Here is a 26,231-nt window from a genome sequence, read left to right as displayed (position 1 = left end):
AAATTATTTTCCAATATTCAAACACGCTTCGGTTGTTATAAATTTCCTACAACGTTGTAAAAAAGTTGTATAAAGAAATGAATGCCCGGTTTCAGCTGTTTACCTGATATTCAAACAAAAGAACGGGGGAATTCCAAATGCTTTGATTACCCCTGAGACATCAAGAATGCATGCATTTTTACGAGGCAGCATCAAGGAAGTAATCGACGAGGCTTTCACTTTTGAAATAGTCAATAGATGCTTCGAATATCTCTCACGATGAACATTTCAAACTATCTTCTTTTTGGACTTATTATCCGATTGAGTTTTGTCTCGTCGCAAACGACATCTACCACCAGAAGTACGTAAGCCATATGATTATATGTACAACGCATTTTATTTTTCTATTGAGAATTTTCTTCAGTAGCCACGGACCAGCCGGATCCCCATTTAGTGATATTTTGAACGCGCCTTTTAACGAATTCGAGTATCATAACATTGATTTTTGCGTGACATGTCTGTAACGTAAAGTTGTACGTAATACAATGTTTCATAATGTTATATATCATCGTATATACCACGATACGTAAATTCACTATTTGGACAAAACACTATCGGAATTCCTTCAAATCTTGTGTCTATAATAAAAGCTTTGAAATGAAATATTCACTCGTATTTCACTTATGTAGCATATAAAGGTCCATCGAAACTATTACTATAAAAAAAGTTTATTTGCGACACACGATTAGGCCTACGATACATGCTACTTTATTTAAAAAGGGGAATTAAAGATTTAAGTGAGAAACAAACATGAACTCCATAGATCATGGTTTTTATGAATGTATTTAGTTGGGCCTGTGGAGTTGCGATTGAGGGACGGCGGTACTGCAGCGGAAGGTCGGTTAGAGGTCAGACAGCCCGGTAAAGCCTGGGGTACAGTATGTGACGACTTTTGGGATAATAAAGAAACGACTGTCGCCTGTCGCCAGCTCGGCTATAGCGGAGGTGATGTGAGTAAAAAAAGAAACACGTCCTTCAGTTTCAACGCTCAATAATTTCTAGATATCCATTAATTTCAATATTGAATAGAATCGCTTATCTATTCCTTTTGAAAAAGCCCAAAGCTTTTCTAGCATAAGGCCGTCTTTTATGATAAGATGGATATAAACATATTTGATGGACTTGAAAGAATAGAGAAGTTTCCAGTTTCTAGTTCAGAGATCAGTCGTCAGGAAAGATATTCAAAAAAATTTCACGCAGGCTTAAACTGCAAATAACCCTCTTTAACCTCTGTGAAAATTGGAAATATAGCTTTAAGAGATACTTAGATATTTTAAAATTAATGAATATTGCGATTTCTTTTACACGCGGTTGAGATATGCGGTCCTTGGTTTCACATCGTCACTGTTCTCAATTGTTGCGTTCAAAAATTCCAAGAATCACCAGCAAATATCTGCATTTCATTTCCTTTAAAATGGTGTATAAATTGATTTCGTCGAGCAAGGGACTGCAGAACTATATGATATTCAATCTAAACTTATGTTTTAAAAATGAGCGCAAATTATCGCAACGATGGGGACCTCGAGGGACCGCCACAAAATGGCGCCTAGAAACTGGAAACTTCTTTATTGGATAGAGAAAAAAAACTTTTTTTATCAAAATATTGAAGTCATTACTAATTAAGTGACCAGGGAGTGGAACTTCGGAAAAAATTGCTTTTCTGAAGGTCGTTTTGGATAATAATACCCGAATATTGTCCATTTATTGCCTACGCCGCCATATAAGTCACGCTATTTACTGAACGAACACGACAGAACACCATTGTCAAAAACATTTATTGTTATATATATCTAGAAATCGGAAGAGTTCGTCGGCGGATCCCACTCTATAAACTCAAACAAAACAAAAAGGCGTAACAGAGAATCATAATTCCCTTCGTTGAGCTTAATTGATTTAGTAATGAATGAGCAATTATCCCTCGTTAATCTCGTTCAAAGGTGGGTAAATTCTATTTGAGTGCCGCTACTGGAATCGACATTTATCTCGATGATGTGTTGTGTACTGGAACCGAAACGTCACTTTTTGATTGTTTGGCGAAACCGTGGTCGTCATCCAACTGTGTCCATCAAGAAGATATTGGGCTTTCCTGCTACTGTAAGTTAGCGTTTTACGGGGACTTCAAATTCCGTTTAGATATGTCTTGTTTCGTGATTTAGATATTTCATCAAAAGCTTCACATGTGACCGTGTGGTCTATACATGCCCGCACATATCCTCTAGTTGGCGATGTAATTATTATTTCATATCATTATAGCCATTGATATAAGACTTAGAAACGGATCTTTGGTAGAGGTTTCTAAGAAAGGTTTAAACGATTGGGGAACTGTGTGTTACAAAAATCAGAGTTATAACCACGACAGAACTGCGCAGGTTGCCTGCAAGATGCTTGGTTTTAAAACTGGCCAGGTAAAATATTTACAGCGTTCTTGTGCTACTCCACTTAATTTCTTAATTCTGAATTTCACTAAGGTACTACAATAAACCACGCTAAACTCGGACTGACCGGGCCCGGTAATATTTTTCCGCGGTAAGCGAAAGTCCTAGTTAAGGCTAAGAAAGTATACGTTAGCAAGTCACGAAAATGATTACGTTTTTGTCCGAGTCAAAAAGGCCGAGTAGGCCTAAGCCATGTTCGAGTAAGGCAAAGTTTCTTGTACTATCAATTTTCAATGTTAAATGGGCAGAATTTGGAAAACGCATTATATACATGTTTTCATTGGTGGCTGATTCGGGCCATACTAAAGGGCTAGGGAACGTTTTAAAATGTTCACATTGACCCGTTTTTGGTTTTCTCGCTCGAGAAAACCGAAAAAAGGTTTTATCCAGCCCCTAGCCAGTCAGAAAAATTTTTCAAACAAAAATGTTTTGTTTTCTCGCGCGAGAAAACCAAAGTTTTGAATTCTCGGGCGAGAACACCAAACTTTTTGTTTACTTGCACGAGAAAACCAAAAAACGGGCCAATGTGAAAATTTTTTTATCGTTGCTCTGGCCGTACGAATCAGCCAGCATAGTTTTCATTAAGGGTATCTTATTGTTCGTAGGTTGCGGATGTGGCATGGTTGGATGGAAAAACTCGAAAAATGCATATCAATAGGTGTAGCGGATCGGAAACAAACCTTTTGCATTGTTCAAAAGAAAACTGGGGTTCATTTAAATGCGACACAGACCTACACGTACATTGCCACAGTGGCGGTATTTATCTTAAATAATTTTATATATATTTAAATAGATATTTTTCAAATACGCACAAAAAATGTTATGACATTAAAAATTGAGATATTCCGGTCCTTTTTTCAGGTGATTCCCGGGATAGTAACCAGTACGCTTATGGTGTTGCGATATTCAACAGAAACAGCCGAGATGGACTTATTTGCGACAATGTCTTCGATCATAATGCCGCCTCAGTCGCGTGCAGACTCAGTGGATTCGACTATGGCAAAGCCCTTTGTTGCTCTACGTTTAGTTCGAATCTTAATAAATATGTCATAAGTTCGGTACGTTAGTAAACTTGAACAAGCCTTAATCAATAACTCTTTCTGGGAATTACTCGATCATGGAATGAAAAATCCCATAATGGAATGAAAGCGTCTGACAAAAACTGATTCAATTGTACTTCCATAAGCTGCTTGAACCACCCATGGATTGGCGTTGAAACGGGTATCGGCAAAAACCAGATAGCACTACAACACTCATTTATATGTGAAAATTTGAACTGGATTTTTAGGCTCCCAAATGGAAATGTTGTTTAAATTTATCTTTCTAAAACTGAAGATCTATCTCTTAATGAAACAGGTCCGATGCCGAGGAGATGAAAAGAATTTGGCAGAATGCGCTTTGCATTATGGCTCCTGGTGCAGACGTGGTATATACGGTTCAATGGTATGCGCTACCGTAAAGATAGAAAGACGTACGTGGACATTTCCTTTTCCAAGCGTTCCATAGCTAATTTAGATATACCGGTAACACCTAAAAACTTTTAAGACTTTTGAAACCGATCTTAAATTGCATACGTAGAAACAGTATGGAAATTATACGAAGCCTCAATATCTGATTATTTGTTGCGAGGGCGACGGGGACGCGAGTTCAGTTTGGAACGACCTTATCTCATACCGGAACCATTTTTGGTCAAGTGTAAAGATTGAGCGACGAAGGCGCGAAATCGTCTAAGGAGTCTCGGGACCTACCCAGAACGTACATTTTAAGTCAATTATATCAGCTGAGACGGATATATATCTCTTGATAAAAATCCTAGGTCGGATTTACAAATCAGGCTTGTCAGCAACTTATTCAATATCATAACCATTTTAACCAATACACAGTTGAGATCGACGTCGGATTTTGACACATCAGATTCAGTATCTCTCAAAATCTGTTACTTCCCGAACATGTAAGTCTTCGATTCATGCTGGTTGCAATTTGAATACCTTGGTCTTAACAATTCCCCACAGGAAAATATCACAAGGGGTGAAATTTGGTGATTCTAAATCAATTTTTCAATTAGTAGCTGATCATTTAAAGATAAAAATATGCAATGGAATATTCCGTAATTTTGGCGTTAGTGCTCAGCCATGCATGACTTCTATGATTGCATTTCAACATTTCATCCTTGAGCAAATATCCAGGTCTACCAACCAACCTTACCTCACAAAAAAATTATTCCAATTATAGTTAATGAATAATTGATCCTAAAAGTTGGGTTACACATTTTCTGAGACACCCTGTATGTGTTCTACAAATTTCAGCGTTAATCCGTGGTTATGAAATGGCAAAAATAGTTTAGTGGCATTCCGACCAAGTTACAAATTCTTAGAAAATAGGCGAAGATCTTTGGCGTCGGTTCGCGATTTATAAATATGAGGCATCATAAGATACAAGACTGGGGAACTGGGGAAACTGTAGTTATGTTGCAATAATGTACCAACAAAATTTATCGACAAACCATTGTGAGAGAAATGTCGTCTTATTTCTGATGTAAGAACCGTCACAATAATGTTATATCGATACCTACTATGCGTTGTCTAAGGGGTGCTGTGTAATGTGCACAACGTCATCAATATTGGCGTTTCAAAATAACAAGCACAAGTTTTGAGATCATTCTGTATGAGATTTATTTCATGACTTGTGTTCTATTAAATAGAATTTCACGTATTTTGATAATGAATTTTGAGTGGATAAGCCCTACGTCACCAATATCAAGGTAGCCTGGTTAGACTGGCTGCCGTTTAATTTATTTGTAGATACATTCAAATCCAAAATACTTTATTGATCCTTGCTCACATTATTTATTGTAGATAGATTAAACAATGTGTGTATTGTTTTTTCTTAAAGGCCAATTAAATTTCAAGTTACTTCTCTTGTTTATTTCTAAAACCTTTCTCTTCTTTTTTTTCTTATAGTTATACGCTTTGAAGTACCGAGCAGTCGCTTCGGAATGGATGGTCCAGTTAGAAGTTTCATACTGAAGCCAAACGGCCTTATATGTCCTGATATGAATTGGTCTGACGTCGAGGCGACAGTACTGTGTAAGCAACTGGATCCGTACTCAATCGGTTCGGCCTACAAAGATAGCCGCTCGATACAAGGTCATCCGAAATGGAGAGCGTTTTTTGGTCGGATGAATTGCAGCGGCTCGGAGACCGAATTGAGGCAATGTCCCGGTATTCGGGATAATGACCAATACGTGATGTATTGCACTGCTAGTAAATACGCCGCCGCTGCTTTCTGCTACAGACCAGCCGATAAAACCAAACCGTCAGGTAATTATAGTAGACAATATTGCATTCGTGGGATTTTTGGAATTGTCATCGTCCATGTGCGAATTCAAGAATGAACATGGAAATCACAAGGTTTTAGTTTTGTTGTAAAAGGAGCATGACGTCTCCACACCATCGTCAAGTGTCGGATCTCGGAGTCCGTCAGACCAAATCGAGTCACTTGCAAGTTTATTTTATGTATATATTTCGATGTGTATGAATAAAGTGAAAGCATGAAGTTTTTGTTATGATAATAATAATAATAATAATAATAATGATGATAATAATAATTTTGATTTGTCGTATATGGCCATTGTATAATTTTTTTTTCATACACACATACTTTATATTTATTACACATGACACGGATGTACGGAAAGCCATTATCGGCTGTGGACCCAATGGGGGAACCACACACCCCGAAGTAGAACAAACAAAGAAACAGAGCCGTCGGAAGGAATTTTTCAGTGGCGAAGCTTATTTCTGAAGGGGGGTCTGGGGGCCCCCTAGAAAAATTTTTTGAAATTCAATCGCCGGGGATACGTTTTGGGGCCATTTCACGGTCTCATTCACAGAAGCATGAGAAGTCGTGAGCACGTAATACAGAGAACGACGAGCTGCTACGCGATACAGCGTGCTTTTGAAAAATTTCTTGTAAAAAAGTGGGGCGGCTTTGGCCGCCCCTGTTCCGACGGCCCCGAGAAATGAATTTTGATGATAAGAAAATTGAAAAATGAAATGGCAGGATGAAGGACAAATAACATGATTGAATTTTGGAGCAAACTGTCTGCGAAGTGTATATCAATATAACATAAAAAGTATCTTTACTTTCTTTCTAGTGACATTCGATATAGGTAGTGCTGTCCACACTGATTCTGACGTATCGGGATACCCTAGAGTGTCGTTTCGCGCTAGTAACTTCACCGCCGTCGACAAATACATATGCGCTACATCGGCTTGGTCGACGAACGAGGCGAACGTCTTCTGTCGTAGTTTGGGTTACAAAAGCGGAGTTGGTCGCACGAAGACTCCCAATTCCATCGGCGGCTTTACGTCTGATTATCTGATATCTGGTGTAGTTTGCGACGGTACCGAAAAAACCGTCGTGAACTGCGGTCGTCAACCGTTCTTCAGTTATAATGACTTTTGTTCGGGTGAAGGGTCTGGATCTAGTACCGCCGCCTACGTTCAATGTACCAAATACAGTAAGTAAATATACGTTAAATCTTTTTATGTTTTGAATTTAGAAATGAATAACTCGTAATTAATCAGTCTTGAAAAAACTCTCGAGTCACCCAAACATTACGTAACCATGTTTACACAATTTTCCGAAGTTTTTGAAATGCAAAAGAGCTTGTCGTTTCATTTTTACTTGCTTACAATAACAATTTAGATATCGTAAGATCTTTAAGCCCAACGCACACGGCAAAACATTTGTTTCGCCGAAACAGAAAACACGTTTTCACAAAACGTTTTTCGTAAAACGTTTTGCCCGCAAACGATAAAACGTTCAACGCACACGGGACGAAAAACGTTTTCGACTACACAAAACGTAGCTTTTGCTCGCGAAAAACGTTTTTCAGTTCGGCGTTTTGTGTTTTGCCTCCCCCGCACAAGGCATAGCAAAAAACATCGAAAACGTTTTTTTCACGAGGAAAAAACGTTTTTTCGGTGCCGTGTGCGGCGGGCTTTAAAGAATGTTGTTCTTGTTTACCATCAGAGACAACAGAGCTAACTACTACAACTACGACCACAAAACCAACAACTAGACCGTCCACGACAACAACCATTCCGACAACCACAGCAAAAACTAGACAGACCCCTAAACCATCGGTAATACGATCAACCACAATAACACAGATATCGACTAAGATAACTAATCCAACTGGAGAGTCAACGACAGCAGCTCTGATAGGTGCAGTTTCGTCGGTCGTCGTTATAATAGGCCTGATTCTTATCATCGTCGGAGGCGTGTTGTTGTGCCGACTTCGAAAGAGAGTCCCGACAGAAATGACCGGCTTCGAGCCGGACACCGGGATCGCTAATCCCTCGTATAACGGGGATATAAAGAACGTTTACGACGAACCGTGGTTTCCGCCCGGTGAGGAAACCGAAGAGGGGCTCTACGAATCGTTAGATGATGGCGAGGAATGTAGCGGATATACTAAAGTGGAAATACCAACAAAAACGTCGTCGGGTAATCCATACAGCACGTGTGTGTCAGCTCGAGCTCCTTCTGCTGTATATCTAACCATGGATAGAAACCAGGACCCGAATAGAGAACCGCCATCCTTAACACAACCACCACAACCACCACCAGTCGAATGAATGCAATTCATTTAGATAGAATTTTGCTTTACTTGTCCTTGGTTAGGCCTTTTTGCTAATTACTCGGAGAACGGATTTTTACAAGACGAAAGTGGGAGGGCGAAGGGAAAACTAAAAATTGAGAAAATTGTTTTTATGTTCGAGTATTTTCAGCATAAAACCTCGGAGGGACTGTAGAATTAAAAAGGAGTGAAAATTGTGAGGAATTTTATTTCAAATGATTGGAGAAATGAAACAAAAAAAAACTTTTTGCAAATCATTGAAAATTGAAATGAACAAGATCTTTACAGGTTACTACATTGAAAATCATTAACATAACAAAATATCGTTGAAAATTGAAATGAACATGATCTTTACAAGTTACTACATTGAAAATTATTAACATAACAAAAAAAATTCTTTTTTTTTGAAATATCGTGATGAAATTCCAGAGGACTAAAACAATTCTTTTTCAATTTGATAATTTTTGCAGAATTCTGGGAGGCGGATCCGTACTCCGAGTAATTGAAAAAATGCCTTATAAAGGTTTACGTGTAAAGCTACGCTCCATTGGACACGGGCTTTCCGTCTACACAAGAAAAAAAGAGGCTTATGCGAACGCGGGTTTAATGCGGGGAAAGCGTTTCTAAAATGTGGGTTTTACGGTAAACTCTTCATTGAACCTGTGTTTCGAGCGTAGCGTAGATGCATAGCCCGGGTCTATGAAGCAAGTGTAGACGGGGCTTATAATACCCCCTGAAAGTGGTTTACATATGGCAACGGGTATGCTTTAACAGAACGGGTTCTTGTAAACGTAAACGTGTGTGAGATCATGGTTATATGTGCACATAAATGTATATTGTGTTGTTACTTTTAGATGTCTTGTTGGTTATTAACTTATATACCCTTTAAATACTACATGTATACTTTGGTTCGATATCTGTACATAAAATCTGTTATATCATATATATTTCACATATCAACGTTCATGTTATATTTTGGCTGTGATAAAGATTCTTAAAAAAACTATACTCATATTTGGATTTAATAACGGCTTATTTTTGTTTCGCTATCAAAATCTTTATCTTTTCTACTGCATGTATTTTAGTATAGATTTGATTCATAGCATGAACGTATGTAAGCGTGTATATTTTGAAAGCCTTGAACGTTTTAATTTTATCTATATATTCTATTAATGCACGAATGAAAACCCCACGGCCCAGTTTAGACTGGTATTATCTTCTGATAATAATAATAATAATGATAATGTTTATTTTTATATAGCGCCATTCTCATTACAGACTCGTAACACTTCTGTAGGCTAACTGGATTCATTTTTAAATGAGTTTACCCCGAGGGGATACCAGTCTGTAAAACTGAGCCCGGGTTAATTCTTATTTTGGGGCACAGCCCCCTTCCCCCACCGCTCGCATAATTTTGGGATGTCGTCCCAAAAATTATACAGTGTATTCCATTTTAATATACCTTAAATATATTGTGTTCGACTTTTGCTATAATGGTAATAGTAATGGTATAATTTACGAAGTTTCGCCTGCTGTCATACTCTTCTGTTCATTTGCAAAGTCGTTCGTTTTGTTTGTTTGTTTGTTTGTTTGGCTTTACCTCGCAGAGGATGTAAAAGCATCACGCCTTTACTGAGGCCGCTATTAGGGAGATTTAGGATTTCATTTACACTCCAACCATTTCTATGGTACATGGAGGGAGACCTATACAAAGTATACAATATTTACAATTAACAGAAAGTATAAACTTGTTTTGATAAAATATAACAAAGTTATTAACAATATATACATACACTATTTACAACATACTAATTATTGGAGGGATCTATATACATCTAAGCCTTTTTTAATGAATTTTGCAAGGTGGATTGCAGGATTTTTAGAATATCAAGATTGCCAAAAGAATTCAGATTCAAAATAATTTCACGGATTTCATTCAGTAGGTCGCAGTTAAAAATAAAATGCAATTCATCACCTAAAACATTACAAGCCGAACATAATCTATCATTTCTATCTAACGGAAGATTTGATAATTTATTTACAGGCAAGAGATAAGACCCAATTCTAAATCATAATCATCGTCTACCCTGCCATCTTTCGTTGGATTGTGGAACTAAAGGTTTACAAGCGTTTGCCGCGCTTTTATGGAAGTGCATAGAAGGCCTACGTGTGCATGTATTCTATATTTTAGCATCTCATTTCATTTAGCATATGTCATTTCTTCATCATTTCATCCTTGTCGAATCCTGTCAGGCACGTTTACGTCAGTCAATTTACAGGCTCAGGTAAAACAAATGATGGTTCCTCGGGATTCCTCTCTTTTTCGTGTCCTCATAAAGTCTTGTAATCACTGTCTGGGGTTCGAATCCTCCATCTCGATTTTGTTGCGACTCCGACAGAAATACCTCCCACAATCGCAGAAACAGAGTCCTCCGAAAAATATGAATATCGATGATGGATAAATCTTAGAACAATGATGAAAATAGCATACGTATTAACTATCATTGTGCTAAGAATATTCCATACATATCAGAATATTACGATTACAAACCGTTATCATAATATTTCCAAATATTCAATCAAATGCGAAGAATCAAACTGGATAATCAAATTGGATTTTTGGCGTTCGTAATTTTCGCCGTTTGTTGTCTTTTCTTCAAAATGTACAGAAAATAATATTCATCAAATACAAAACAAATAATTACTATTAAATTCATTGTAACAAAAATTACAAAATTTTATTTTAACCATTATAATAATTCATTCTAGGATATAGTCCGTTCGTAATACAAGAGAATCCAAAAGCAATTTAATTCGGATTTTATAGCACCAATTATCCAGGGCAACCGGTAGCCCCAGAACAGGGACCTGCGCACAAACTACAAAAAATCGAAAGTTGTTTTACATATTCTTAATTCGTTTAAGTCAATTTCTATTTCGATAGGAGTCCTTGCTCTATAGGCTACTGATAAAACCCGAAATATTTGAAAACTGAATAAAAAACCGAAAATTTCGCACAAAACAACGGCTGCCATTTGAGAGTGTGAATCCGGCAGTGTTGACGTCATTAATCAAGTGTTTCTATGGTATATAATTCTTTGTTGATATAGTTCATATTTTAACTACGCAGCGGCGGGCATCAGTTCAACACTTAGATCGAAATAAATGTTCGGTGGTTTTCTTTGCGGGCGTGGCGTCGACTGTGATGGTATTGAATTGATCGCATTTTTGTAACTTAGAAGCACTTGCGGTGGACGATGGATGGGCCGGATTCGTCGTATTCCTGTTTGCTGATCCACATCTGTTGGAAGGTGGACAGAGAGGCCAAGATGGATCCACCGATCCATACGGAGTATTTTCGCTCTGGTGGGGCGATGATCTTGATCTTCATGGTGCTCGGTGCCAAGGCAGTGATTTCCTTCTGCATACGATCGGCAATACCTGGGAACATGGTGGTACCACCAGACATGACGGTGTTGGCGTACAGATCCTTACGGATGTCGACGTCACACTTCATGATGCTGTTGTAAGTTGTCTCGTGGATACCGGCAGATTCCATACCCAAGAAGGATGGTTGGAAGAGTGACTCTGGACATCTGAATCTCTCGTTACCGATGGTGATGACCTGTCCATCGGGCAACTCGTAGCTCTTCTCGAGGGAAGATGATGAAGCAGCGGTGGCCATTTCCTGCTCGAAGTCAAGTGCAACATAGCACAGTTTCTCCTTGATGTCACGGACGATTTCACGTTCAGCCGTGGTGGTGAATGAGTAACCACGTTCGGTCAAGATCTTCATGAGGTAATCGGTAAGATCTCGTCCAGCCAAATCCAAACGAAGGATGGCGTGTGGCAGAGCGTAACCTTCGTAGATGGGTACGGTGTGGGTAACACCATCTCCGGAGTCAAGGACGATACCAGTCGTACGACCGGAAGCGTACAGAGACAATACAGCCTGGATAGCGACGTACATGGCTGGGGTGTTGAAGGTCTCGAACATGATCTGCGTCATCTTTTCTCTGTTGGCCTTGGGGTTAAGTGGAGCCTCTGTCAGAAGAACTGGGTGCTCTTCTGGGGCAACTCGGAGCTCGTTGTAGAAAGTGTGATGCCAGATTTTCTCCATATCATCCCAGTTGGTGACGATACCGTGCTCAATTGGGTATTTCAGGGTCAAGATACCTCTCTTGCTCTGAGCCTCATCACCAACATAGCTGTCTTTCTGTCCCATACCGACCATGACACCCTAGAAGACACAAATTTTAAAACATCATTAATAAAAATCGTCATTTTCTTAATCAAATTTTTCATGAAATGTATTTCTCTGTGACCATTTGCTGTTTCGGAAAATCGAATCATATACGCGGCGATATGTATAAACATTATTATGTTTTCCATGAAGAACTTTGAGGCAATTGCACTGATTAAAAAAAGAAAATCATATTTCTTCAGTGCATTCGCAATCAGTGTCACTTATTGCTACAATCATTTGACTAATATGTGGGTTGTTTCATAATATTTTACCAATAACAGTGATCTTTCATAGCACGAGATGTTACGTATGAATCATCGCTTATCTAGGCGGATTTCTTTTTAAAACCGTTTGACTGAAAATTCCTTTCCGTTGCGACGGACTTTGAACATGTGGCTCGACCGGCTATTAGCCGCCATATTGGATTTTACGTTGCCTTATATGGTAAGGTTTTCGGTGCCTATGCTGCAGCAACGCGGAATCTGGATCAGGATGCTGAAAGCCAGCGTGATGCAGGCGCTTACCATCTGGTGTGCACGACACAATGGTGAGTCACGTGGCGTATATAAATACCGTTATAGAAAAAGAGTTTAGAATCATTGAGGAAATTGTTTCTGTTTTCATGATTTAATTGCGTTGGAAAACGATTTCTTAAACAGCTGAAAATCATTTAACAAAATGGCGCTTAAAATCACGATTTTCTTACGACCCTTAAAGTTATCATAGTGTGTTTGCGAAGAGGTTGTCAGTATTCAGAGGTTCGATGGTGAAAATTAAAATATTTATGTTAGAATCGGTCTAGAACTTCTGCAAGGTTTTACGCGCTAAGACGGTATGCAAGAGTATCCATTAGGAGCCTATTCAAGATTCAAAAAGTTGGCAAATGAAAGCTATTCGGGCCGTGTATATTCAAATCTTTATGATTTTGAATGGATAATTTGTTATTTATTACACCTGAAGTCACTGAACATTTAACTTATCAACAAATATGCGAAATCGATTGTTTATATCATTGAATAAAATAATTATCAGACAAGAAATGATTAAATTCAAATCAGAATTCATGATACCACAATTCGAATTAACAATTTAAAATTTGATACTACGATTTGCTTTAACAAGAATTTGATACCATAATTTGATATAACGATTTAAAATTCGATAATACTTGCTTTAACAATTTAGAATTCGATACTATAATTTGATATAACAATTTAGAATTCAATACTACGATTTGCCTTAGCAATTTAGAATTTGAGACTACAATATGATTCTAGCAACTTTGAAGAAAAAGTTAGCTTACCTGATGACGGGGTCGGCCGACAATTGATGGGAAAACAGCTCGTGGAGCGTCATCACCGGCGAAACCAGCCTTGCACATACCAGATCCATTGTCGACGACTAAAGCGGCAACGTCTTCGTCACACATGGTTGTTGTTTGGTTGTCTTTGCGAAAGTATCACAAGAAAAAAGAGCTCTAGCAGTCACGGCTACTTGCTTTGTGGAAATGGCGATGAGTCTGTGGCGCACGTACGCATTTATACTGTTTCGCGAACGCAGCCGCGTACGGCTCCCATATATGGCAACGCCAGTACCGGATTTGCAGCATCCCTCGCTAACGTACGGAGGCTCTAGCGAGCGTTCGACGATGCGCTGTAGGTTAGCAGACGAACTTTCCGATACGCATGCGTCACAATTTCATGATTAATCATGCGGAATATGGGCCTCCAGGCGACCTGGTTACAGGAATTGATGATTCTTCGGATCGAATATTCTGAACTTTTCATTGAAAAGGCGCGATTTTGCATACCAAATAATCAAAGATTTCATTGAACTTTTTAAAATCTTACGTAAAACCTGTAGATGCAAGCACTACGCAAGTAAACACAACAAGGCTGCACTATGATACATTGCTATTTTCACTTCTTAAAGTCAATCACTCTTTAATGGTTTGTTAGATTATATTGACGTCACTAGTCAGTATAGGCCATCTAAACGGATTATTGCACTGTGAATATATTGACATCTAAACGGATTATCGCACTGTGAATAATGTCATTTTCTACAATAGGGGTCGACTACAAATACATGTATATGATTCAATACATGCATCTGGGTAGAATTTTTCAATTAGCCCATCCCGGTGATAAAATAATGCATTGAGATATTAAAAATCTCAATTGAAAAAGTATGGCCTGGTTTAATCAGTAACCTGTCCGTGGTTTAGTCTCACCATTGACTCTAAAAGCGAAGCGACGAACTTCGTTCTAGATAGAGTCAATGGTTTCACGATCGGCTAATTTTGATAACCTGGAGCACGGTTCCACCCCGACCCCACCCCCAGAATTCTGCTAAGATTATCAAATCAAAAATTCTTTTTATAGTCTTCCACCGTGTTTTAATCACAAATTATTTTTGTCTTGATTTTGTAAAAGTTATGTTCGTCTTGATTTTCAATCTCATCAATTTGCACAATCGTTTGTTTTTTCGCGCTGCAGTCCTTCCGATGTTTTATGTGGGAAATACTCATATAATAAAAAAGATGATTTTGAATTTTTATCTTGTCCATTCCATTTGAACCGCTTAAAAAATTTCTTACCCTACCCCTTCCAATTTTTTCTTGGAAAAATCCGTGCTCCAATGTGCTCTGTGCAAAAATGGCCTTACGTAACTTAGTTGTGAAAACAGATGATTGAAATTGCGTTCATTGTTCGAGGAAATGAACCGACTTCCGGAAGTTCACCCAACGAAAAAGAAGACAATGAGATCATGAGTTTTCAATAAAGGATAATTTTGTAGGCTTAACTTACGGGACTGTTTTATTTGGATCGGGTGTCTCTGGAAACGCACTTGCAAAGTCAGTACTTTCGTTTAGTTTGTTTTGTTTAGTTACTGTTAAATATGTGTATTTGTATTTGAAAGAATTTATAATCCGTGGAACCGTTTAGCCCGGTGAAACCTCTAGGTCATCGATTATTCTCATTTATGTAGCCTATGATTACTAAAGCTACCCATTTTGGAAAGTTGTAATTTCTACGCGTATTAATTTCAGGCACGGTTCATTCACGGATTCGAGTCCACATGAGTCAGCTCTACTCCGTGTCCGAAGTTATCGTCTGTCATTATTCCAACGGTTACGTAATGCTTTCAAAAAACATTTAATAGCGCACAGTTTTCTCATTGAGAAAATGCGAAAATCCATTCATGATTTACAAGCATTCACTGTTATGTTCTAGTAAGAGTGAGTTGTGTTGTGGGTGATATATTTGTACTGATATGGTATGATAGACGGCCCTTTGGATGCTTTCCACTGCGAGTGTAGAGAGTTGTGTTGTGCGGCTGTATGAAGAATGCTACGCGAATTTCAACCTCGCGCGCTTTCCGATCGCAAACGAAGATTTTACAAACAACGTCGATAGATAATGATATACGATAAATTTTAAATATTTTCAGTGACGATTGATCTATGAAATAAGCGTGGACGTGGAGGGTCCAATACGTAGGTAATAGATGCACAGAGATAAGAAAACCGACATCCTCAATGCGCCCGTATTTGTGAGAAGTGTCAAACAGGATATTAAAATGTATAATATAAACATATTTCTATTAGTTTGGCAACTTTTGATTCTAGGATGATTGCATGCGTATCTTTAAAATCATTTTTCATTCATCTGGATATCTGGTGCGGAAAAGAAGTTTTCATCGACTGTATAGCAGCGCAACCAGGCTTGGATACAGGTGGGGTCTTCTTTTATGGTCGAGTGCTCTTTTCGAAAAAGCCCCTTCCTGATGACACAGAGTCACAAAAAAACCTGTTACCTTCTATTTTTACGTAAAAATCATTTGTTTGGTATTTACTTATTTTCGAATATTCTGGGGTATTTATTTTCGTATATTCTAGGGAAAAGCACAAAATTCATTTGTATACTAGGATTAATCTCATAAGCGAAATAAATGTACGTGTTTTACCTATATTCCGTGAGTCGAGACCCAGTTAACGGAGAATTTGGAGAGAACATTAAAATAAATTGCTTTGGTGTGGCGTCTATTTCATATTCTATATCTACCTCTTTGATTCGTTGAAGTAACTGGAAATTGTCAACCTAATCATCAAAGGACAGATCAAGACTTTTTGATCCTCGTATTTTTGTTCCTCTAATTTTCTGAACCGTGCCCCTCAAGCGGAAGCCCAGCAAGCAATCATGTGTCCGCGTTACATTTTGTGTCGCGTCTCTTATGACAGAGGGAATTCTGAAAGAGAGTCGCATTTTGAAAAATGTAATGTCATCGCTTTAATCTAAGACTCGAAATGCCGATGGATGTGTATTCTTCGCTCAATAGATTCCGGGTGTTTTTATCATAGTAAAGATCTTCAATTATTCAATTAAATTTCAACTTCCTTGTCGTCGGTAAATCGCTCATTTGATACCATATTTGGTATATATGACTATACTATTGGGTACTGGTTGTGTACTGGTGGTATAGCAGCATCATCAGCAGCCGATGTAGAACTAGGCCGTATCGTACGGTGGCTCGTAATGAACATACTGACGGTACAAAGAAAACTTGCAGACGAGAGTGAATTCTCAGACGTACATGCGCATGTCGATGGAAATGAGGTCACGTAACATGCGAAATGCGGGTCGCAGTTACGTAGTTTTCGTTTGTTCGTTTTGCTTTACGTCGTTTGAATACAGTGATTTCATTTGCCGGCTTGTTGGATCTTGAAAACAGGTTCCGATCGTTATTTGGGATAAAGAAACTTGGAATAAACACCTACAAACTTTGTCGCAAATCCCAATCATAGAGTTACAGTCCAGAAATTCCAGCGGGAATTTATCCACGAATTGTCACTCTATAGACCCATATCAATTTCGAAAAAACAAATATGTAGGCTATATTCCTGGAATTTTCACTAAATTTTGAAAAAAAAATTTTGAAAATGCCTGCCTTGAGTGACGAAAATTGTTTTAAAAGATTTTACGATTCTCATACTTAAATGTATATGGCTATATATTCGCTATACAAAAGAAAACACCCACTATGTGCAATTTTTAAGATAATCTTAAATGAACTTTTGAAAAGACGATTAATTTTTCGGGCTAGTCTCGTACCTAGAGCGTTGGGTGTGGTGGGATTCAATGTAGCTCTAGTTTCTAGTGCCTAGTAGGCCTTCTTCGTTCTAGTATTAATCAGAACGGAATCGATACGGACTCATCAGCTCCCCGATCTTTCCGAGCTGTTGTTACTCATTCTCTCGTCGGGTGTTGAGAACTCCAGTCTCCCCATTTATGGCGGGAAAAGTGCTGTAGGCGATCGCAGCGGCATCGTTGCCTCGCGGTAGTACTAACCGATAAATTCCTCGAGCTCAAAACTAACTGAAAAGCGTAGTAGGTGGGACGTAGGGAGGAAGGAGTCTACAGGTGTATGTGGCTGTGTATGGTAGCTGAACTGAGGGACATAAGTTCATGTTGTTGTTTACTTGTAGTGAAACCGCGTGCAGCTACATCATCAGCGGAATGCTAGCAACCCTCGGTGATAATCCTTCCAAGTTTAATCGCTTAATTCAGAGTTAACTCGCGTTGAAATCAGTTCATTTTCAATGTCAAATTTAACTCAGAACTGAGGAACTGGGTCCTGGATACCATACGTTTTTACGGGTACTAGACTAATCGTTAACTGGAAGCAAGAGAAATTGAAATAATATATTTTTGCTTGTTTTTATTCCGCTTTTTTATAATATACATAACATCTCATGAAAATACAATAAACGATACATAAAATGAAATAAATCAGTTATTTCCATGTGATAAATCAAAATACACAGAATGATACGGATAACTTAAGCTTTTAAAGAAAGGACGGAATTCTTGCACATCTAATCACAGTTCAGTATTCATCATTAACACGTCAGCGCTGCGAAGAACTGATCTCATAAATCCTGATGCTCAGCAAATTCCTTTGCTAACTGAAGTCTCGATCTCCTGAAAAATTCGTAAAAAGTCTATGACTCGCAAACCCCTCAACAAACTTGGCCTTTAGAATGCATTTCGCTGGCTTGAATTGGAAATGTCAACAGCATATCAGAAATAATTCTAACTGGTTGAAACCTTGATTAAAACCTTGATTTGATTATCATCAACAATTTTTCAAAGCTTTTTAGCATTTTTTTGGTCAACCTTTATTTGATACTTACGCGCTACATCTACTGACAGGTCGACTAGATGTAGGTCTACTCTGCGCAACACCTCCCGGCGTTTGTTGATCGGTCCGCGATTCTTCTGGCAAATCGTTCATCGTCGATCGTAATGATGCAAATCTGAAAACAGACACAGATGAAAAAATGATGATGACATCATGCAGTCCCCTATGACACTTTCATAATAAAAGGGGGCCTAGCTTTTCCTTTTCCCAGACTATTGCCTGAGATGCATGTCGTTTCCCCTGACTCAATCTGCTAAGTATCCAAACAATTAATACAAATTAAATATGTAATAAAACACGGGAACTGTTTGATTTTTTGCGCAATCTAAACATCTCATGAAGTTTCCCTGACTTTTTCTTGATTTTAGCAATTCTACAAAATTCCCTAACTTTTTTAAGAGAAGAAAATTCTCTCATTTCTTAAGTGGCCACCTTGTTATTATTATCATATTTACCTTTTGGACAGATCGAATTCAAATGCTGATATTTCACACTGGAGGCTTTTGATTTGAGTTTCAACTTGTCGAGAACTCACCACTAAAAGTAAATATTTACACCTTACATAAATAGACATACATCAACGGTTATCAATTCACAAGTGATATAAATCAGTCAATGCTACCAACCAGTAGACGCTGACATAGGTCTCATTAATGGCGCGCTTTTACTCGTAATCCGTTTAACATGAGCCTGAAAATTATGTAGAATCTTGTTTTACACTAAAAACGAATTCAGATAAAACGAACCGATGTAGTAAGAAATTCTTCTTATCGTAACGAATATATTACGGTAATGAAATATTCTTCATAATGAACAGATTTTCAAGTCCCCTGGCCCAGTTTTATAGACCCCCCAGGTTAATGAACATACTTGGATATCACTCAAGCCGAACAAATTTTCAAACTGGATATAACAAACTATAAGCTATGAAACATAAGAATTCAAAGTCCTGTGAAGTCCGTTGTCATGAGGTTCAACTATTCTGGCCTATAAAACCGACCCCTAACGTTAGTTTGATTAAAAAGATTGATCTACCGGTATAGATTTTCTAGAAGAATTAATGACAAGAAATTCTAAATTCCATAAACGTTCTGGATGCATTCATTGCATACTTACTCCGTCTAATATTTCCAGGTTAGGAATGAATTTGATGATGAAATCATGGACGGATTTTTGTTGATCAGCCGACCGACAAAACGGATTGCCATTGATGAATAGCTCAACTAGTTCCGACAACGATTCCAGCTCGACCTGAAAATATACAAACAAGACATACATTCAATTACTTTTTCTTTAGATTGCTGCATTTGCAAGTTCTGACAATTTCTCTGTCTCTGCGATAACAGAAACATAATACAGCAAAGAGTAGTCTCCAATAGGAGCTCAATTGAAAAGGGTTGTATCTTAATAATCTTGCAGACCTACCAGATCTTCCAACGAATGTAAATTGTTGTTCTTGACGTTGAGGATTTCTAAATTCGGACAAGTACGAGCCAATACAACCATTTCTGTCAGCAAGTTGTCAGAAATATTCAGTTCGTGTAAATTTCTGGAAAAAAAAGATAATATTTTTCCTAATTCTTAGATAAACTCTTGATTTTCCGATTTTTTAGGTTTATGTATACGATTAGCGTTCAGTGAACTTACTTAGATTTTCCTACGGTTTTTGTATTGAATAGTTGATTGTGAGAAACATCAAGCACCTGGAGATAGAAACAACACAGTGGAGATATGCGCTGCCATCTATGAGACAAATTAGAAATTACAAAAACAAATTTTACTTTACCATAAGTTTTGGGAGGTCTTTCAGACCCGATATATCAGCGATCTTATTTCTGGACAGATTCAACTCTTGAAGCTGTATATCAAAAAGAGTCAAATGTATACAATTTTCTACTCACTTAATTCAGATTACTAGCGGCTGCCCAGATTTTTTTTTCGAATTATGTAAAATCTGATTTATGAATAAAAGTTTACATGGTTCCAGCTTAAATGGAAGTGAAAATCAGGATTGAAAAATCCAAATTAAGCCAGTTCCACTGTATTTTCAATCTTCTACTCAGATTTTGGCTAAATGGAAGTTTTTGCTGAAGTTTACTGCATTTGCCAAAACTATCAAATTTTGGCAAACTCGATAGAAGTTTACTGACCGGATATTAGCCTGAGTCTACACCAGTCAGTAAGTTGATTTACCTTTTTACACCGTTTTAAATCTGTGACCACTCTTATTCTGTTATCAGATGCGTGAAGTTCTTCTAGATTCGACAAACAATTAACGGCCTTAAAAATAAGACAAATACGATAATCTAATCCTCCGTTAGCAAACATTTCAAAGATTAGGCCATGATTTTCTATGGGACTTACCGCTAAATTATCCAGTCTGTTATGACTGATGTTTAAATACGTAATCATCGAACAGGAGGCGAGTTCGGTGGGTTCCATCTTAATCAAGTTGTTATAATCCAGTCTCAACTGTTTCAACTTTTTCAGATTCATTAATCCTTTACCTACAATATATGAAATATTTAAAGCTGCCAAATCAAGTAAGGAATAGATTCTTTAGGAAAAGAGTGTCCGCCAATATTCAATAATTTCTCATTGCCCAACAGAGCAAATAAAACAATAAGTGTTACAAAAGTATGATAGAACAATGGCAAAACAACAAAGGCCTGTTTCAGTTTGGCAAACATTATCGCAAATTGCAGATATACTTAAAATTATTTATGAATTGTGTAGCTAAGTCTTTCCAGAGGACAATGTTTGACTGTGTCAATACACATATTGGGACAGGCGATGTCATAAGGGGTTTATGGAGGCAGCTTTACTTAAAGGGAGCTGGTTATTCATACACAGCGTTAAGGAATGAAGATAACGTACCAATATTCTTTATCAGATTATGCTGTAATTGTAGGTTGCACAGTTCCTTCAAACTGAAAAGGATTTAAAGCATAACATTATTAGCAGTTTGCGAAATCTTGAAATTTAGCAGGATTTTTATATTGAGACTTACTACCCCCATAATTTTGAAATTCCAACAGTACGCAAGAAATATTTTTAAGAATTTCACAAGATAATTTTTTAAAGATTTTTTTGCTTTATCAGGCCCCAGATAGTAAGTACATCCTATTTGGGCTCTATTTAGATTAATCTGATTTATGAGAACGCCGGATGAAAACAAAACATCACAATTTACATGCATTGACGTACGGATGGACTGTGTAGAAAGTCCAGTCAGTTCAAAATCACGAATCAACTGACCTGTATTAAGTGAGGTCAAATTCAATTAGTAACTTACCAATCAAGATTTTCTAATTGTGCGATCTTATTGTCGTAAACTTTCAATTCTCGTAGATCACTAAGTTGTTCTAAATTCTCCATTTTCTTGATGTAGTTACAGGAAAGATCCAACACGCGACATGATGTAAACTGAAACGATAATCGTGATACAAGCTGAGATGATAATGACAATGCTACACCGGCGCCATCGAGCATCCTCTAGAGTTTCCAAAAATGCCGGTATTGATCTGCTGTCTTGATCCACCTCAGCCATTCATTACTTAATCACAATTTCTGATCATCAATAAACCGCACTCCAGATTGCAGAGTTCTTCACAACAGGTTTTAGAGGGCTTTCATTTTACATCCACCCATTTGAAAATCAGCGAGCCCTTATAGAATACCTGTTCCTACCACAGCGGATATCAATATTCTACTAACCTAATGCTATAAATTACTTTTGAATAAATTCAGCTAATGTGAAAAATTGATTACTACAAAATTAAGCTTAAATTTTCTGTATTTTTGAAACGATTGATACACCAGTGCGAGGAGGGGGGGTATTTTGCAGGAAATATGCCCTTTCAGGCTTTTGACAGTAATCTGCTTTCAGTAGCACAAGGTGTTGTGCGATTGATTCGCCATCTATTATCATTGGAGTTTAGAAACAAGCCAACTGTACCAGCACGGTTTGGCAGGCAGAGTTAATTCTAGGATATAACACTTACTGTTTCTAAGCGGCAAATTCGATCAATATTTCCAGCGTGAAGGATTATTTCATACACTCGTTTCGGGTTAGTTTCTTGAGCATTTTTCAACTGAAAAGAGTACCGGTACACATGTGTAACTTTTCTCAATTACAGAATCAGAGCAGCGATGAGACAGAAAACAATCGCTGCGGAAACTGCTTACAATATCGTCCGGTGAAATCTGTTTTCTCGAATGTTTTTCATCATTTTCGGTTTTTTCATTTTCACTCGGAATGTTTATGAATAATATGTCATCATCGGTGTCAATTTCTCCGTTCACACTCGGCAGCGGTGAGTCCATTTTCTTCTTATTAGACGACGGCCTTCTAGCGCTCGACTGTCTGTAAAATTCAAAATGTACCGTTTTGATTTTTATAGCATACTTTGATAATTTTAGAATAAATTGAGCTCTTGAAATAGAGTACTAACAATTACGGGGGTACTCTCGGATTGTTAACTGGAACCGTAGTCAGGTTGGATATATTAATTATTATACTACCACTAGTCAGTAACCTGTCTGTGGTTTCGATTTACGATCAGAAATTTTCACAAACCATAAGTTGGTATAAGCCTAGCTAGTTACCGGTACCTAATCTGTGGTGGTAAGCGTATATAATATGATGGGCCTATGAAAACATGGATTTGATGGACTTGTACAAGTCTCAAAATGCCCCTGGATCCGCCACTGATTTTATATAGGCTATTTGAAGTTGTATCAGAATATCAGATATCACTCTTTCCTGCATGGCAGCTCTGCTAGCCTATAAGGCGAACATCTTGCAAATATTTTTAATTTCATATGCAGTACCTTGTTGTTTTAACTGTACCAGCTGATGTTTGACTACGAATAGCTGATGAACGCGTAGTTCTGCTACCATTGCTCGACAATTTCTTTCCTTTCGTAGTAGTGGTAGAAGTTGGCGCTCCGGCGGGTGCAGTTTGGACATTTTTTAGTTTTTTCTGAAGAGAAACCGTTGATTTCGCTTTGATTGTTTGGCTTTTTTCTTCGATTTGTCTGCCGACTTTGTTGTGGACCGAAGACCTGCTCATCTGTTGTAATTCTACATTCATTGTTCGAAGAAATAACTAGTAAAATGACGCGAAGTTAGCAAACCCAATATTTATCTCAAAAATTTTATTTGTTTTGGTGATGGACGTCCATCTTGGATATACAACAATTTATTACAGCGGAAGTCAACAGTTTTGCGAAGAATAAGTAAAATACGGATAGCACTAGGCGCTTTTACGAAACTGAATCTTTGTAAATCGATTTAAGTTTCACGTTTCGGCACGCGGTTTAGTGAATCAGATTTGGTAAATCAACTCGTTTATGGACGCGGTTTAGCCAAACTGATTTATTAAATCGACTAACTTGCTCGGCGAGCAAGTTAGTGGCGATTTAGTCAGTGAAATCCAACATGGCGTCCTCTTCGACCGCGGGCATAAGACATCTATCGCAGACCATCATCTATCAATAATTCGGTCACCATTGACGCCCATTTTCTTTTGAATTCCGACCTTTAAATTGATAAATTGATTCGACTCATTTACGAAAAACGATTCGATTTACTAAACCTTTTGTTTTCCGACATCGAATCGGATTTAGCTAAACCGAATCAGATTCAATTTCGTAAAAGCGCCTACTGGCACAGCCATTAACCTTGCTTGCCAGCGTACGTTTATGGACATGATGACTAAGCCCACACCGAAGTCTTAAAACATTCTCATCCAGATTGTCCGAAAGGCATACTTATTGCGAAAAAATGAAAGAGGAGAAACAGAAACACACCATAGATAAAGCAGACGCAGCCAAACTAACATCAAGACTACAGGGGCCCGGTTCCACAGTCGTGAGTTAAAACAGTGAAAATGAACTAATCTTAAGAGTTAACTCTAACCCACAACTATGATCCAGGAGGACAATTTCAACAACTAGCCTGTAATTACTCTGGTCGCGATAAATGAATAGGCACGCATTATCAGAAAAAGGTTCCATATAACTAGTACTCTATTTAATAACGGACTTGTAGTTTAAATGAATCAAATTTTCAAACCAAAATTGTTTATTTCACTGCTATTTCACGCAAGCTTTCAGTGCACGTTGGTGAACTACGTGGATGGGCTCTAGGAAAGTCAAACTATGGCTCCTCGCCGAAATATGATGATTCCAAATCCGTAGATCTGAATTAATTTTGACCCTAGTAGAAATAGAGCGACACTACTTGCGTAATTGGATAGGTTGAGAGACTCCAAAATTGTATGGCTAAGAAAAAGTCTGATTAAGGGATATCAACTGAAAAATTGTCAAAACTGCAAATTGAACTTACTTTGCACAGAGAAGGTGACTCTCCCTATAGAACAACATTCTAGGAGGAAAACTAACTGATCCAGACACACTACGTGACACTGTTACGCGACTCCTTTTGATAAATTTCCGACTTTTCGGCTCATGGTTCTGAGTCAGTTTACTTTTTTCTTTCTAAGTAATGAATCAACAACGCGGCCAACACATGAAATGTACGCTAATCGTCTAGACTTTTTGGAATGTCTGTCCCGATGTAGGCAGACGAGAAGTTGATCTGGCTTAAAGATAGATTTTAATAGGACAATGAACTGGACAATTTTGAGCCTAGATATTCCTTCCGATTTTCGAATAACGCCGATCTAACATACGCAAGCTTTCGTGTAGTTCAGATTTCGAAATTTCAGTAAAATTGACTTTGGCACCGGAGCAGGATCTAGTGATTTTTATCTTTATTGTATAGTTACTATCAGTGAATTAGGGGCGGATTATTTAATATACATTGGCTTGAAAAAAATTTGCTTGGCAAAAATAGGGGGGGGGGGGCACACGCCGAGTACGTCCCCGCTGGATCCGCCAACGTGCGTAGTTTAGTTTTTACATGGGTAATTTTTCGTGCAAAGTACTGATTTATTTTTTTTTAAATTTCAATTATCTGTAACCTCGTTTTATCCAGTACGAATATTTCGATCTTTCATAAAATACTTCAATTTTCATTTTTCGAAACAGCAGGAACGAATTCAATAATCGGTCTATTCTATTTTCATTCTATTCTATTCTATTTTCATAATAGTGCATTATCACAAAATTGTGTCGATGTATTGATTTCTTAAGTCATAATAGATTGTAAATTGTAAATGAAAAGGATTTGAATAGACCTAATTTCACTAGTGAATAATAATATATGGGGGAGCATTGATTTTTTTTCATGAATCATGAACCATAAACATTAATAGAGAAGACAAAGTATGCTATCTTATGGGCGATTTCAATATCGATTTACTACAAGTTAACGCCCACAGACCAACTGATAACTATTTAGAAAATATGACTTCATTTGGGTTCATTCCATTAGTTGATAAACCCACAAGAATCACTCCCACATCCTCGACGCTTATAGATAATATTTTTTGTAACGATATTCGCCATGTGTTTAGTACGGGTATTATTTGTACCGATATTTCGGATCATTTTCCTATTTTTACTGTCTGTAATCACGTTGAGCCCAAAATTGACCAAGAGGTGACTTCGAACAGAAACTATTGTGAACGTAACATTTCAAAATTCAATAGAGCTCTTCTGGCCACTGATTGGTCGGATATCTATAGTAATG

The 26,231-nt window shown here is 37.7% G+C and overlaps 3 protein-coding genes across 6 annotated transcripts; 1 reads left to right on the top strand and 2 right to left on the bottom strand.

Moving 5' to 3' along the window:
- The first annotated feature begins 59 nt into the window (after window positions 1-59).
- LOC141903731 (scavenger receptor cysteine-rich type 1 protein M130-like) lies at window positions 60-9,681 on the top strand. Of its 2 annotated transcripts, XM_074791990.1 has the most exons (10): window positions 60-340; window positions 829-989; window positions 1,977-2,133; window positions 2,293-2,444; window positions 3,080-3,230; window positions 3,336-3,532; window positions 3,831-3,945; window positions 5,435-5,794; window positions 6,631-6,996; window positions 7,512-9,681. In XM_074791990.1, the coding sequence occupies exons 1-10, from the start codon at window positions 238-240 to the stop codon at window positions 8,117-8,119; spliced, it is 2,370 nt and encodes a 789-aa protein (XP_074648091.1). In that variant the 5' UTR covers window positions 60-237; the 3' UTR covers window positions 8,120-9,681. The 2 variants fall into 2 exon arrangements, with proteins under 2 accessions (XP_074648091.1, XP_074648092.1); XM_074791991.1 differs by lacking the exons at window positions 1,977-2,133; window positions 2,293-2,444.
- Window positions 9,682-10,833: 1,152 nt separating this feature from the next.
- Window positions 10,834-13,897, bottom strand: LOC141903063 (actin-2-like). The gene is made up of 2 exons (XM_074790943.1): window positions 13,671-13,897; window positions 10,834-12,361 (listed from the first exon to the last, which is right to left on the bottom strand). Exons 1-2 carry the CDS (start codon window positions 13,794-13,796, stop codon window positions 11,357-11,359), a joined length of 1,131 nt encoding a protein of 376 aa, XP_074647044.1. The 5' UTR covers window positions 13,797-13,897; the 3' UTR covers window positions 10,834-11,356.
- Window positions 13,898-18,085: 4,188 nt separating this feature from the next.
- Window positions 18,086-25,260, bottom strand: LOC141903059 (uncharacterized). 3 transcript variants are annotated; one of them, XM_074790935.1, is made up of 16 exons: window positions 24,924-25,260; window positions 23,405-23,657; window positions 22,760-22,937; window positions 22,576-22,665; window positions 21,867-21,997; window positions 21,449-21,501; window positions 20,936-21,078; window positions 20,765-20,851; window positions 20,358-20,429; window positions 20,219-20,274; window positions 19,997-20,120; window positions 19,688-19,822; window positions 19,198-19,261; window positions 19,027-19,108; window positions 18,564-18,686; window positions 18,086-18,351 (listed from the first exon to the last, which is right to left on the bottom strand). In XM_074790935.1, exons 2-16 carry the CDS (start codon window positions 23,644-23,646, stop codon window positions 18,300-18,302), a joined length of 1,632 nt encoding a protein of 543 aa, XP_074647036.1. In that variant the 5' UTR covers window positions 23,647-23,657; window positions 24,924-25,260; the 3' UTR covers window positions 18,086-18,299. The 3 variants fall into 3 exon arrangements, with proteins under 3 accessions (XP_074647036.1, XP_074647037.1, XP_074647035.1); XM_074790936.1 differs by having other exon boundaries at window positions 23,405-23,556; XM_074790934.1 differs by lacking the exon at window positions 24,924-25,260 and having other exon boundaries at window positions 23,405-23,841.
- Between the last annotated feature and the right edge of the window lie 971 nt (window positions 25,261-26,231).

The sequence above is a fragment of the Tubulanus polymorphus genome, chromosome 4 (assembly GCF_964204645.1).
Source record: "Tubulanus polymorphus chromosome 4, tnTubPoly1.2, whole genome shotgun sequence".
NCBI lineage: Eukaryota > Metazoa > Nemertea > Palaeonemertea > Tubulaniformes > Tubulanidae > Tubulanus > Tubulanus polymorphus.
Note: the sequence above shows the minus strand (reverse complement) of the source record. Positions and strands in the feature narration are given on the sequence as shown.